The sequence below is a fragment of the Equus caballus genome, chromosome 9 (genome assembly GCF_041296265.1).
Source record: "Equus caballus isolate H_3958 breed thoroughbred chromosome 9, TB-T2T, whole genome shotgun sequence".
Classification (NCBI taxonomy): domain Eukaryota; kingdom Metazoa; phylum Chordata; class Mammalia; order Perissodactyla; family Equidae; genus Equus; species Equus caballus.
In genome coordinates, this window is record NC_091692.1 from 60,233,580 (window position 1) to 60,247,788 (window position 14,209).

A 14,209-nucleotide genomic window follows, 5' to 3' on the forward strand; every position below is an offset into this window, starting at 1 on the left:
CTTTGAAATGTGATAGATCAAGCAGACAAAAAAAATCCCAAAACTGGATCTTTGAATATCAAAATTAACAAGATTGTTTTGGTAGATACATGTAAAACTGGACCTATCAGATAAGACAGTGTACATTCTTTTGATGCATACATTGGATATCTATAGACGTTGAAAAAGACTTGGTCAAAAAGGAAGTCTTGACAAATTTTGAAGAATCACTATCATAAAGACCCTCCTCTCTGACCACAATACAATTAAATAGGATGTAATTAATGATATGTTTGAATCATTCAGTTTTATTTTTTGTTTTATCTTGGTAAGCTCTGATTTTCATTCTTCTGTTTCCCTTTCAGGCCTACTATTTACTTTTCAGAGTCCTGAAATAGCTGCTCCATATATTCTTTCCAGGTTTTATGGCTACATTCAGTGGGAAAGACAGTGGCACTAAGTGTGTCTTACCCAGAACTGGAGCTTGTTAACATTTTGATGTACAACTTTTTAGAGACTGTTTTTTTTGTGGACGCATGTGTGCATACACATCCACATGTACATTTTCTTTTGTAACTTGAACCTTTTATTTAATGTTCAGAATATATTTCTAGCACATTAATATTTTTTACATTGTTATTTTAATGATTGATGTGTATGACATTATATAACTCTTCCATAGTTTATTTAACCAAGCCCTTTTTGTTTGATGTTTGGGTTATGTTTCATTTTCAGTTTTGTGTAAAATGCTTTAACAAACATACTGGTAGGTAAATCTTTGTACACACTTCTGTTTATTTCCTTAGGAGAAATTCTTACCAATTTATAGAATTAAAATTTATAAGTAATTTTAAGATTTTGGCATGGATCGCCAAATTACCCTGTGAAAAGTTTAACAGTAGTTTCTTCCAAGCACATTTTTGGTCCAATGCTGTTTCTTCTTATTAAAAAACATTTATTTGAAATGTAGATCAAGCAGACAAAAATAATCCCAAAACTGGATCTTTGAAACTGTTATAGATGAAAAGTGTTATCATATATTTTATTGCTAATTGGGATTGCCATATTTTGCCATTTTATTCTCTTTCCAGCGCTTTATGTAGGAAAGCTAATTTTTACATTTTATTAGCTAATGAATATTCAGTATTTTTCAGTTGCATCTTTTAGGTTTTTTATATACAAAATATAGTTATCTTCGTGTAATGATAATTTTGTATTCTCCTTGTCAGTACTTATATTTCCTTTTTTACCCCTATTTAGTTGTTTAGAACTTTTGTGACCATCTTAAATGATAATACTGATATTGACTATCCTCAACTCGCAGTTATTTTTTTTTACCTCCTACAGTAACTGCTCTAAGTTACTGTCTAGTTACCAGATCTGATGGATGCTTTTTTAATTCATGTTTTGTTGAACCTCTCTACCACACTGACAATAAAAAATCCTTATTCTCTTCTTAACCTTTTAAAAAAGTTTTATTTTGAAATAATTTCAATCTTCCAAAAAAGGCAAGAACATTATAAAGAACTTACTTTTCCTTTAACTATTTGAGCATAAGTTGCCTATTTGATGCTTTATAACCCCCAAATAAATTTTATACCAAAGGCTTGACCAGTTCATTTTTAGGTACTGTAACCAAGTCATCAACCATGAAATTTCTGATTTTGAGCAACTTAGCTTCCTAGTGACCACATCAGGATAAATTGATTGCAGATGTTGTCTCTTTGTAACCAAAATTGTTTGATACATGCTATCTAATTTAAGAATATTATTAAAATGTCCATACCACCCAAAGCAATTGACAGATTTAATGCAACAATCCCCATCAAAATTCCTGTGGCATTTTTCACAGAAATGGAACAAATAATCCTAAAATTTATATGGAACCAGAAAAGATCTCAAACAACCAAAGCAATCTTGAGGAAAAAAACAAAGCTGGAGGTATCATGCTCCTTGCTTTCAAACTTTACTACAAAGCTGTAGTAATCAAAACAGTATGATATTGGCATAAAAACAGACACACAGATCAATAGAACAGAGTTGAGAGTCCAGAAATAAACCTACACATATATGGATAATTAATTTTTGACAGAGGAGCTAAGAATAGGCAATGGAGAAAGGACAGTCTCTTCAATAAATGGTGTTGGGAAAACTGGACAGTCACAGGCACAGAATGAAACTAGACTGTTATCTTACACTATACCCCAAAATTAACTCAAAATGGATTAAAGACTTGAATGTAAAACCTGAAACCATAAAATACCTAGAAGAAAACATAGGCAATAAGCTCCTTAACATCGTTCTTAGTAATGTTTTTGTGGATGTGACTCCAAAGGCAAGGGAAACAAAAGCGAAAATAAACAGGTAAGACTACATCAAACTAAAAAGCTTCTGCACAGCGAAGGAAACCTCATTAAAACAAAAAGCCAACCTAGTGAATGGGAGAAGATTTTTGCAAATCATATATCCAATAATAGGGTTAATATCCAAACTAGATAAAGAACTCGTACAATTCAACAACAGAAAGCAAACAACCCAATAAAAATGGGCCGAGAATCTGAATAGGCATTTTTCTAAAGAAGACATACAGATGGCCAACAGGCACATGAAAAGATGTTCAGCATCACTAATTGTTAGGGAAATGCAGATCAAAACCACAATGACATATCACCTTACACTTGTCAGAATGGCTATCAAGAAGACAAGAAATATCAAGTGTTGGAGAGGAGCCGGAGAAAAGAGAACTCTTGTACACTGCTGGTGGGAATGTAAATTGGTGCAGCCACTGTGGAAAACAGTATGGAGATTGCTCAAAAAGTTAAGACTGAAACTACCATATGATCCAACAATTCCACTTCCGAGTATTTATATAAAGAATATGAAAACACTAGTTCCAAAAGATACGTGCACTCGTATGTTCATTGCAGTCTTGTTTACAAGAGCCAAGATATGGAAACAACCTTAGTGTCTATCAATGGATGAATGGATAAAGAAGATATGGTATATATATGTAGTGGAATACTACTCAGCCATAAAAAAGAATGAAATCTTGCAATTTACAACAAGATGGATGGACCTTGAGGGTATTATGCTAAGTGAAATAAGTCAGAGAAAAATACAAATACCGAATGATTTCACTCATATGTGGAATCTAAAAAAAAAAAAAGCAGAACAAAACAAAACTAAAATAAACTCAGATACAGGGAACAGATTGGTGGTTACCAAGAAGGGAGAAGGGTTGTGGGGTGAATGAAATGGGTGAAGGAGGTTAATTGTATGGTGATGGATGGTAACTAGACTTTTGGTGCTGACATTTTATAGTGTTTACAGATGTTGAATTATAATGTTGTACACTTGAACTTCTATAATGTTATATACCAATTTTACCTGAATAAAAGAAAAGAATATCAGAGAAATAAGATATAATCTCTGCCCTGTAGGAATTCATAGTTTAACGGAGAAGGTAAGTATACCTAAACATGTACAAATGGCAGTAGGGAGATGAGCCCAAGAAAAGTGGTAGAGACTGTCTCCTTTAATGTTTATGTGTAGGATGGGGGATGTTGGAGAAGAGGATATAGGAGAGAAGACATTCATACTGGGCCTGAACAAGAAGGGAGAATGGACAAATAGTATTCTAAACAGAAGGAAGAACATGAGCAAAGTTAATGAAAATTAATAATGTTTTATATGGCCCTGTGGGCATAAATGTATGTGTTTAGAGGAATGGGGTTTGTGGGTGGGAGAGGGTTGGATAAAGATAGAAATTTCTGGAAAGATTGACTAGTAACAGACTGTTGTTTTAGAGTTATCTAATATGACATCTTCTAGGTTCTTATGCCCAGAGTGACCTTGCAATTGCAGATGCTTGTGGAATAGACTGGGTTACTGTTATGTCCTTTGAACATACTCTCAGAGAATCTCTAAATTTGGAGTGAATGAGAACTATTTGATATGCTGTTTGACACTCTTCTGTAGCTCACTTAGAACTAAATCATTATGAGGGATTAAAGAGATAGTGTATCATTTATTTATTCCATTGGTTAGTCATTGTTACTTTGGCATTGAATTTTTAATAAGGAAACATAAATAGTCTTCTTATAGGAGTAGTTCTTTTATGTTTTTGATTCTTTTATTTTGGTGAATTGACTGATTCATCTCAGCTGGCATGTCAGTTTTATAATGAGAAATTGAAGGAAAATATTAAAAAGATGAAAAATCCATTGTTTTGTCAGTTAATATACATTTACAGTATTATGTTTCTATTACTTTGTATTATAGCTTTTCTCCAGTTCTATCTTTGAGAGTTTATTTTTTATTTTGAAGATAATAAAAACTCATGAACTCTTAAGAGGTTTTTAATGAATTCCCTATTGGTGACAGGTTTTTCAGAAATAGGAAAACCAATATTAGTCATGTTGCTTCTTAGAAACGGGATGTTTATTTTTATTTTTAAGATCTGAATTGAGTAATAATAGCATGTATGAGGAATATACATTCTAAGTTTGAAAATTTTGATACTTAAAATTTCTTGTGGAAGTTTAAGCATTATTTTAGCATCTACTCTCGTAAGAATATTTGTTACCTTAAATTTATTGATATTTTGCATGTTAATTTTATAGCATATGATAAATTGGCACTCTCAAAGTTGCTAATAGTTTCCATATATGAGAAAAACTTGAATTTAGTTGTTTTATGTTTCTTTCCTATTTGTATCCCTTGGGAATGAAGGAAAGGGTTGGTTTTTGCAAACACGGTATGATTGAAGAGATTTAAATAAGCTTTCTCCTAGCAGGCTTTAGTGTAGGTGTTAACAATGTCAGTTGCTGACAGAAGTTGATTCTGTGTTGTCCAGTAAAATTCTGGTTTAAAGAATACAAGCAGATTGTTATTTCATGAGATAGCTAAAGTTTTAGTTTTTAAATAGGTTTTATAGTGGAAAATGCATTTGAATAAAGTGGAGTTTTTAATCTTTTTCTCTCATATCTTTTTTAATGCTGTTTGTGTTTAGTTTTACTTATATTTTCAATTAAATTCCTCAATAATGTATCTATATACACATTTATTATGTGACAAACTTCTGAGATTACAGAGTATTCTATAGTAGCATGAAATTAAAAGAAAATTTTTGGTGATTCTAGGCAAGCTATGGAGAAAAGTAGTGTTCACTAATTACTTTTCTTGTTTTGAGTTTTTTAAAAAAAATAATTATTTCTGTCTTTCTTATTTCCTGTGTTCTCCTTATGCTTTTATAAAACTGTTCTCTTTCCTTTCATACTTTTTTTTCCTGTCTTCTTCATTGTGTTGTTTGCCTCTTCTTTAATTCTTTCTGTCTACATATCTTTCTCATTCATATTCTCTCCTCTACCCTGTTTCAGGATTATATATTAGTAAGTGGACATAGTTGTATCCATTATGATGGTCACGTTTCTCCTATCTTTCTTCCTCTAGGCCTAACTTTTGAATATTTTTATGGCTATTTAAAGTAGGAAGAGAAGATGGCAGCTGGTTCAAAAAGAAGCTTAAAGAAGCTATTTTTCTAATATATTGTATAATCAGCATATAGTAACATTGTTTCATTTGGGAAAATGTTTAGAAAATAGGCAGAAACCAGACAAAGTACTTATAGTATAGGATAATCATTGAATGGGATCTAGTATTATGTTATTAAAAAGGTAAGGTCTTTATGGTTTCTCTTAGTACATGAACACTTCATTATATAGAAGTTCTTGGTAATGGTTTTTGTTGGGCTAGATCTGCTACTTATTAGCTTTGTCACTTTGGCAAGCCTATTTATCTATCTGAATCTTAGTTTCGTCTTTGCAAAATATGCTAAATAATATATACCTTTCACATACATTGAACATCATACATTGTTCACATACATGAACATCATAAAATGTTCAGTAACTTTTTAAGAAATAATTATGTATTGACAGACTTGTGGCTAATTGAATTTTTTTTCTATTTTGTAGGTTATGTGCAGAGTCTGATTAGAAGAGTTGTAAATAATGTAAATATTGTTATAAATAATCTCATATTAAAATACGTTGAAGATGATATTGTTCTTTCAGTCAACATCACTTCTGCAGAATGCTATACAGTCGGTGAATTATGGGATCGTGCATTTATGGATATTTCTGGTGAGTAAATGTCAAGAATAGTATAGATTTTTCCATTATTGAAACGTTTGTCTTGGATTCTAAACCTTTTTTGGGCCAACTGGCTCTTTGATAAATCTCATGAAACCTTTATAAAGCTTTCAGCCTGGAAAAATGCACGTATATAAAATGTAGCGCACAATTACAGTAGGTTAGTAGACCCTCAGATTAAGAAATCCCAGACTTCTTTCTTCACATTCTTTATTTTTTTTTTTATTTTTATTTTTTAAAGATTTTATTTTTTCCTTTTTCTCCCCAAAGCCCCCCGGTACATAGTTGTGTATTCTTTGTTGTGGGTTCTTCTAGTTGTGACATGTGGGACGCTGCCTCACCGTGGTCTGATGAGCAGTGCCATGTCCGCGCCCAGGATTCGAACCAACGAAACACTGGGCTGCCTGCAGCGGAGCGCGCGAACTTAACCACTCGGCCACGGGGCCAGCCCCTCACATTCTTTATTTTTATTCTTTCTTATATATCACATGGTTGTGTCAAATGTGATATATAATATTTCACGATATTATGGATTGTAGCAATAAAAATTAAGTAATATTTAGTTAAGATTTTTAATGTTTTTGAAAGAGGAAAGGGAACATGTTGCTTTTGCATAGCTCAGCAATGGCAAAACAGTATATCTGATTTAGGTTCGTATATCCTAGAATGTATTTGGGACTTTTGGGTAATCCTGAACCTCTCTTAACTATTACATACTGCATTCTCATTCTGCTTATATTAAAAGAACTGTTAAGTAGTAATATAATTTTAATAGCTACCGTTTATTTATTACTATTTTATTATGTTCTATATGGTAGGCACTGTGCTAAGCATTGAAAATGCAGCTGTGAAAGAAATAGACACTGCTTCTTAGTTTTGTTAGAAGAGATATTAAATAAGTCATAACGTTTGTTGATACATGTTCTGATAGAGTAAGGAGTAGATATTTTTGGAAAATATAGCAAGAAGACTATTTTGAGCACCTTTTATCTGTGGTTTGTCATGGTAGTATTTGCTAAAAGTGCTAGCACTAAAATTAGACTACCTGAGTTTGAATCCTGGCTCTCCCACTTAGTGGAGATGTGAGTTACTTCACTTCACTGTTTCTCAGTTTCTTCATTTGTAAAATAGGGATAAAATAGGAGCTACCTTATAGAATTATTTTATTAAATATATTAATGCATTGAAAGAACTTATAAAAGTGTCCTGTACATAGTCATTGCTCAGAAAATGAGCAGCTATTATTGTCATTTACATTCATTTTGTCACATTCTCATAAAGTGATAATCTTTCTCATTCATTTAGTCGTATATTTACTTACTAATGTTAAGTCTAGTTAAAAGAAAGCAAAGTGAAATTAAGGAGGAGGAAGAGGGGGAGAGAGGAGGATTGGCAACAGATGTTAGTTCAGGTGCCAATCTTTAAAAAAAATCCAATAAAATAAGTTGACATTTTAGGGGAAGGAATTTTATTTATAGTGTTAATGTAGAAGTACTGTATAATATTTTGGGAAATTATTCATAGTAAAATTAGAAAGAGTCTTGGATTCAGAGTTAAGGGATCTTGGTTCGAATTTTTCCTCTACCATTAACCTAGTGCAACCTTGGGTGAGTCATATGTGAATTATTATTACTGCCAACCTATCAATGTATTTATGAGAATCCAGTATTATAGCACATGAAAGCTCATGATGATAGTAGTAATAAAGACAGCAAAAAATAGTATCTTCCATTTATTGAGTACTTGTTAACTGCTGGGCCTGATGCTATGTTTTTTATGTTAATTATCTTCTTTTAATACTTTAACGTTCTGAGGTAGAGACTGTTTTCCCTTTTATTAAATTTTAATGCAACATTTGATATTTACAAAGGGAGTTTTGTAAGATATATTTGTTAGAAAACAACCCTCTGAGTACCTGGAACATTATTAGTAGTTTACTGTCATCAATGTGCTTTTTCGTATCCCATCTTCTTGTTTCCTCTTAGAATGAACTATTATATTAAATGTTGTTTGTTATTCAATTGCTGAAAGAAAAGTTGTACTCTAAAAGGGAATGAGGTACTGATACATGCTACAACATGGATAAACCTTGAAAACATTAGCTGAGTGAAAGAAGCTAGACACAGAAGGTGTATATTGTATGATTCCATTTATATGAATTGTGCAGAATAGGCAAATCTTCACAGACAGAAAGTAGATTAGTGATTGCTTAGGAACTGGGGAAGGGAGAAGGCAATGAGGGGAATGGAGGGGTATAGCTAAAGAATATGAAGTTTCTTTTTTGAGTGATGAGAAAGTTTTAAGTTGGTTGTGGTAATGGTTACACAGTGTCAGTGTATTAAATTCCACTCTGTTGTACACTTTAAATTGGTTATTTTATGTTACGTGAATTTTACCTCAATAAAAAAGTTTTATCAAGTGTGAATGTATACATAAATAATATATTTAGCTACATATGCTTTTGAGCTTTATAAAAATAGTATTCTCTATGTTGTCTTTTGATTTTTGATTTGATTTTGATTTGCTGTTTTCAATCAATATTATGCTTTTAATATTTTTCCATATTGTTGCATGTAGTTGTAGATCACTGAGTTTTACTTATGAATAATATTATACTGTTTAAATATGCCAAAACTTATCTATTCTCCTGATGATGGGTATTTGGGATGTTTCCAGATTTTTACTATTACAAACAGTGCTGTTGTGAATCTTTTTGTACATATCTTTTGATGTGTATGTGTGCTTTTTAAATTAATTTTATTTTTGTTGTGGTAAGATTGGTTTATAACATTATATAAATTTCAGGTGAACATCATTATATTTCAGTTCCTGTGTAGATTACATCATGTTCACCACCCAAAAACTAATTACCGTCTATCACCATACACGTGTGCCTAATCACCCCCTTTCACCCTCCTCCCTCTCCTCCTCCCCTCTGGTAACCACCAATCCAATCTCTGTCTCTATGTGTTTGTTTGTTGTTGTTGTTATCTTCTGTTTATGAATGAGATCATATGGTATTTGACTTTCTCCCTCTGACTGATTTTGCTTGGCATAATATCCACAAGGTCCATCCATGTTGTCACAAATGGCCAGATTTCATCGATTTTTATGGCTGAGTAGTATTCCATTGTGTATATATACCTCATCTTCTTTATCCATTCGTCCCTTGATGGACACCTAGGTTGCTTCCAAGTCTTGGCTATTGTGAATAATGCTGCAATGAACATAGGGGTGTGTATATGTTTATACATCTGTGTTTTCATGTTCTTTGGGTAAATACCCAGCAGTGGAATATCTGGATCATATGGTAGTTCTATTCTTAATTTTTTGAGGAATTTCCATACCATTTTCCATAGTGGCTGCACCAGTTTGTGCTTCCACCAATAGTGTATGAAAGTTCCCTTTTTTCCACATCCTCTCCAACACTTGTTTACTGTCTTGTTAATTATAACCATTCTCATGGGCAGGTGTGAGGTGATATCTGATTGTAGTTTTGATTTGCATTTTCCTGATAATTAGTGATGTGCTTGTTGGCCATCTGTATATTTTCTGTGGAGAAATGTCTGTTCAGATCTTTTGTCCGCTTTTTAATTGAGTTAGGTTTTTGTTGTTGTTGAGATGTATGAGTTCTTCGTATATTTTGGATATTAACCCCTTATCAGATATATGGTTTGCAAATATCATCTCCCAGTTGTTAGGTTGTCTTTTTGTTTTGTTGATGATTTCCTTTGCTGTGCAGAAGCTTTTCAGTTTGATGTAGTCTCATTTGTTTGTTTTTTTCTATTGTGTCCCTTGCCCGGGCAGACATGGTATTTGAAAATATGCTGCTAAGACTGATGTTGAAGAGCATACTGCCTATGTTTTCTTCTAGAAGTTTCTTGGTTTCAGGTCTTAAATTCAAGTCTTTAATCTATTTTGAGTTAATTTTTGTGTATGGTGTAAGATAATGGCCTACTTTCATTCTTTTGCATGTGGCTGTCCAGCTTTCCCAACACCGTTTATTGGAGAGACTTTCCTTTTTCCATTGTATATTCTTGGCTCCCTTGTTGAAAATTAGCTGTCCATAGATGTGTGGGTTTTTTTCTGGGCTCTTAATTCTGTTCCATTGATCTGTGTTTCTGTTTTTGTGCCAGTACCATGCTGTTTTGATTACTATAGGTTTGCAGTATATTTTGAAATCAAAGATTGTGATAGTGTAAGTGTTTTTCTAGGACATATGCTTAGGAGTGGGTTTGTTAGATAGGAAGATATGCAAATGTTCACACTTTCAAAATAATGGCAAATCATTTTCCAGAGTGCTTGTTAGGTAGAGATAATTATTATCCCCATTTAATAGATTAAATTGCAGCACATTATTTAAAGTAAGTACCAGAACTAGAATTCACTTTGTAAGTTTTTAAAAGGTAATTGCTGTTATAATAGTTTTTAAGAAAAAATGTTTTCAAAGCTTAATAATTTTCTCTCTTACCGAATAATAATTTTCCAGAATTTCCTTAAAATATGACTGCTTTATGTTTGTAGCATAATGACTAAGAACATGCACTCTGGAGTAAGGCTGATAGAATTTGAATTACAACTCTGTTCTTTATAAACTGTCTAACATTAGAAAGATTATTCACCCTTACTGTGCCTTAGTTTTCACATCTTTTAAACAGAGCCATATAAATATTATAAGAGATCATGGAAGTAAAAGACTTAGTGTAGTGTCTAATAGCAAATACTCAGTAAATTATAACATTATCATAAAGAGAGGTAAGGAAGCATCTAGTGGGTTTTTTTCATTTCTAGTCCTACTATTATAATTTCTTTAACTTGTGTACATCTATATAATATCAGTAGCTAAATCATTTGTTTATATACTGTGTAAAATGAAATAATATGGTAAGTTTGTGTATTTTTTCCAGTAAGAAATTTGAAACTTTTTTGCTAATAAAACTTTACTGTTTCCACACATGTACATATGCTTTAATTTTTACTACTTAAAAACTCAAATGCAAAAAACGAAAATTAAGGTTGAATTAATTAGAGGTTGCCAGGATATACTCAGAAATAGTGTTATCAAAGAATGGGTTAAAGCGTATGTTATTGATTTGAAGATTCCCATGGCCATAACATGTGGGTAGCTGATAACTTAAAATCACTGACCAAGTATATTTGGGCCTGTTATTTACCTAGAAATTGCTTATTAGTTAGGAATAAGACTACTCATTTGCTAAAGATCTCATTTTCTAGTTTGCTACTTTACTAGCATTTTTATTCTTATCTTAAAAACAAACTTCAAGGGCTGGCCCCACGGCCGAGTGGTTAAGTTCGCGTGCTCTGCTTCGGCGGCCCAGGGTTTCACCAGTTCGGATCCTGGGCGCCGGCATGGCACTGCTCATCAAGCCATGCTGAGGTGGCGTCCCACATGGCACAACCAGAGGCACTCACAACCAGAATATACAACTGTGTATCGGGGGTCTTTGGGGAGAAGAAGGAAAAAAAAACCCACCAAACTTTATACTGTTATTGTTAATTTGGTACTTTCTTCATTAGTTTTTCATTTAGAGCAGTGCTGTCCACTTGAATTTTCTGCAGTGATGGAAATGTTTTATTTACTGTCCAGTACTATAGCCACTAGCCACATATGGCTATTGAGCGGTTGAAATGTGGCTATTGCAACCAAGGACCTGAAATTCTATTTTTATATAATTTTAATTAATTCATATATAATATTAAGTAGCTACATATCACAGGTGACTACCATATTGGAGAGTGCAGGTTTAGAGAGTAGCAGTAAGTTTTTTAGTGTAAAATAAATATTAAATGAGTGACGATTACTCATAATGTTATTTTTAATTTGGTTTCTCAAGAATTTCATTTTATTGTTATTTAATATCTCCTTGCAGAGCAAAATGTTGTGAAATTTTTCATAAAGTTTGTCTTAAATCTGTAGGTAGGTGTCAACCAAATTGAGGGCAAACTACTTCATTTCTTTGGCTTCTATTTGATTCTTCATACATAAAATGGGAATTATGGTGTCTATTTCATAAGGTTGTTGGAAGATTTAAATGATATAATCAATGAGAAGTTCTCTGCTTAGGTTCCAGCATCATGTATTAAATGCTCTATTAATCTTATTTTTGTTATTGTTTCTATTAATTTTTGTACTAATAAATAATAGTTGCCTTTTTTCTCTAACTTTACTTTTTACTTAAAATGTTTTTCTTTTCTTTTTAGCAACTGATCTGGTGCTGAGAAAGGTTATCAATTTTTCCGACTGTACAGTTTGCCTTGATAAACGAAATGCTAGTGGTAAAATAGAATTTTACCAAGATCCTTTATTGTACAAATGTTCCTTCAGAACTCGTCTGCATTTTACGTATGATAACCTAAATTCCAAGATGCCGTCTGTTATTAAAGTAGGTGTTTCTTTTTCTAGTAGTTGAGTTTCGTGTCTCTATTTTGTTTATTGGCTCTTGTGTATGCTAATCATTATTAAAAACAAAGAAGACATAACCTCAGATATATATACCGTTAGTTTTTATAAAAAGGTTTTATTTATATTTACAACTTGTACTGTGTTTATTATTATATTTATAACTTATGTATTCTAGTAGAGATATTTTTGGGACAACTGTTTTTTTCTGTGACTGTAGTTTCCTTTTTAGTTTGTCCAACTGTTTATTAGTGTTTTTTTTTCTTCAAGTGATTAGAAGAGATCATATAAAAAAGTATATTTATACCCACAGTGGACTGAATATCCATCTATATTTTAACCCTTGTAATTTGTTTAGCATGATCTGATAACTATAGTTATTGTCCCTTCTGTTTCTTAGATAACTTTTTAAGGCTTAATTTGCTAACCTAATATCTTAGTGTATTGGTTCAGGAAATTTTAACTTTTGATCTGTGGTTTCAAAATGCACTTAAAATCTTAGACCATGGGAGTTTTTCAGGTAATGTCTTTTGATACATGTGAAAATTTGTTGTTCTCCAAGGTATTGGTATATATTTTCAGTGTGTAAAGTTAGTCTCTAAGTGTAAATCTTGTGTTCTTTATTACATAACAGTTTTCTAAACATCTATCTTTGAAAAAGAATTCACACAGTCACTTGCAGTCTTGTTAAATAACTTTTAATGCAGAATGAATTTTTATTGTTGAATTACATACTTTCAATACTAACGTTCTGTAATAGAAAAGTTGGCCCTAACACTGATATTGGCTACTGTGGCTGTTTGAATTAGCTTTGAATTGGCAAAGATAAGCATGGAAGAGTATTAATTCAACAATATTGATGCCTCTGTCTCAGGATAATGGGCTTGCTTTCCTTCTTTAGCTCTGAATCTGCTAGTAAAGTTGAGGAATGTTAAGGGTAAGTTCAAGATATATTTTGAAAACAAGTAATGGACACATTTAAGCCTTACTATATAAAATAATCATATTGATCAGTAGTATAAATTTAATTATACGTTCTAGGATGTGGCTAAATTAGAGGAAAGTAAAAATAAATGAACTTGAAAACTTAGTGTTGTCTTATAGGTTTGTGTTCTTAAAATTGATTAGCTGTGACATTTCATTGTAAAAAGCACCTTAATATAAATAAGCTTGTTGACTTATGGTTTTTGACTCTGGTAATCACCAAATATAAGATACCATTATGTTCAACTGAAAACCAATTTTAAGTTTTTTTATTAATACCGTTGTGATGTAAGATTTGCCATTTTGAGATAGACTTATCTTTCTTTCAACTCCTAGTCCTAGAAAATATGTACTAAATGGACATGGTTAACCTCATTGATTGCCTTAAAGGCAGGGAATTTCCCAAAATGTTCCAGATACCGTAATTATTTGTTTAAGCAAACTGTCAAGTATGTTCGTCTAAGTGGGATTTTTGAATTTATTTATTTATATTTAGGTAGGCTTTTTATAATTTTCTATCTTTTGTGAGAAATAAACATGTCTTAGAGATTGTGTCATCTGAGATATAGATCACATGGGTACATAATTTATTTCATATTTCCCCTATTTTTGAAAATTTCCTTTTTTTTTTTTTTTTTTACAGTTTTTCAGAGGAATGAAAGTCTGCATATAA

At 32.0% G+C, this 14,209-nt stretch overlaps 1 protein-coding gene across 22 annotated transcripts in view; it reads left to right on the plus strand.

Moving 5' to 3' along the window:
• VPS13B (vacuolar protein sorting 13 homolog B) overlaps window positions 1-14,209 on the plus strand; it is a 777,539-nt gene that overhangs the window by 47,817 nt on the left and 715,513 nt on the right. For all 22 annotated transcript variants that reach the window (XR_011421645.1, XR_011421647.1, XR_011421646.1 and 19 more), the window contains 2 exons: window positions 5,955-6,122; window positions 12,354-12,535. Coding sequence is in view for 18 of the 22 variants with exons in the window: in XM_005613228.4 (XP_005613285.2) it covers window positions 5,955-6,122; window positions 12,354-12,535 (350 nt within the window). In the remaining 4 variants the exon portion in view is untranslated. The remainder of the gene's footprint in view (window positions 1-5,954; window positions 6,123-12,353; window positions 12,536-14,209) is intronic.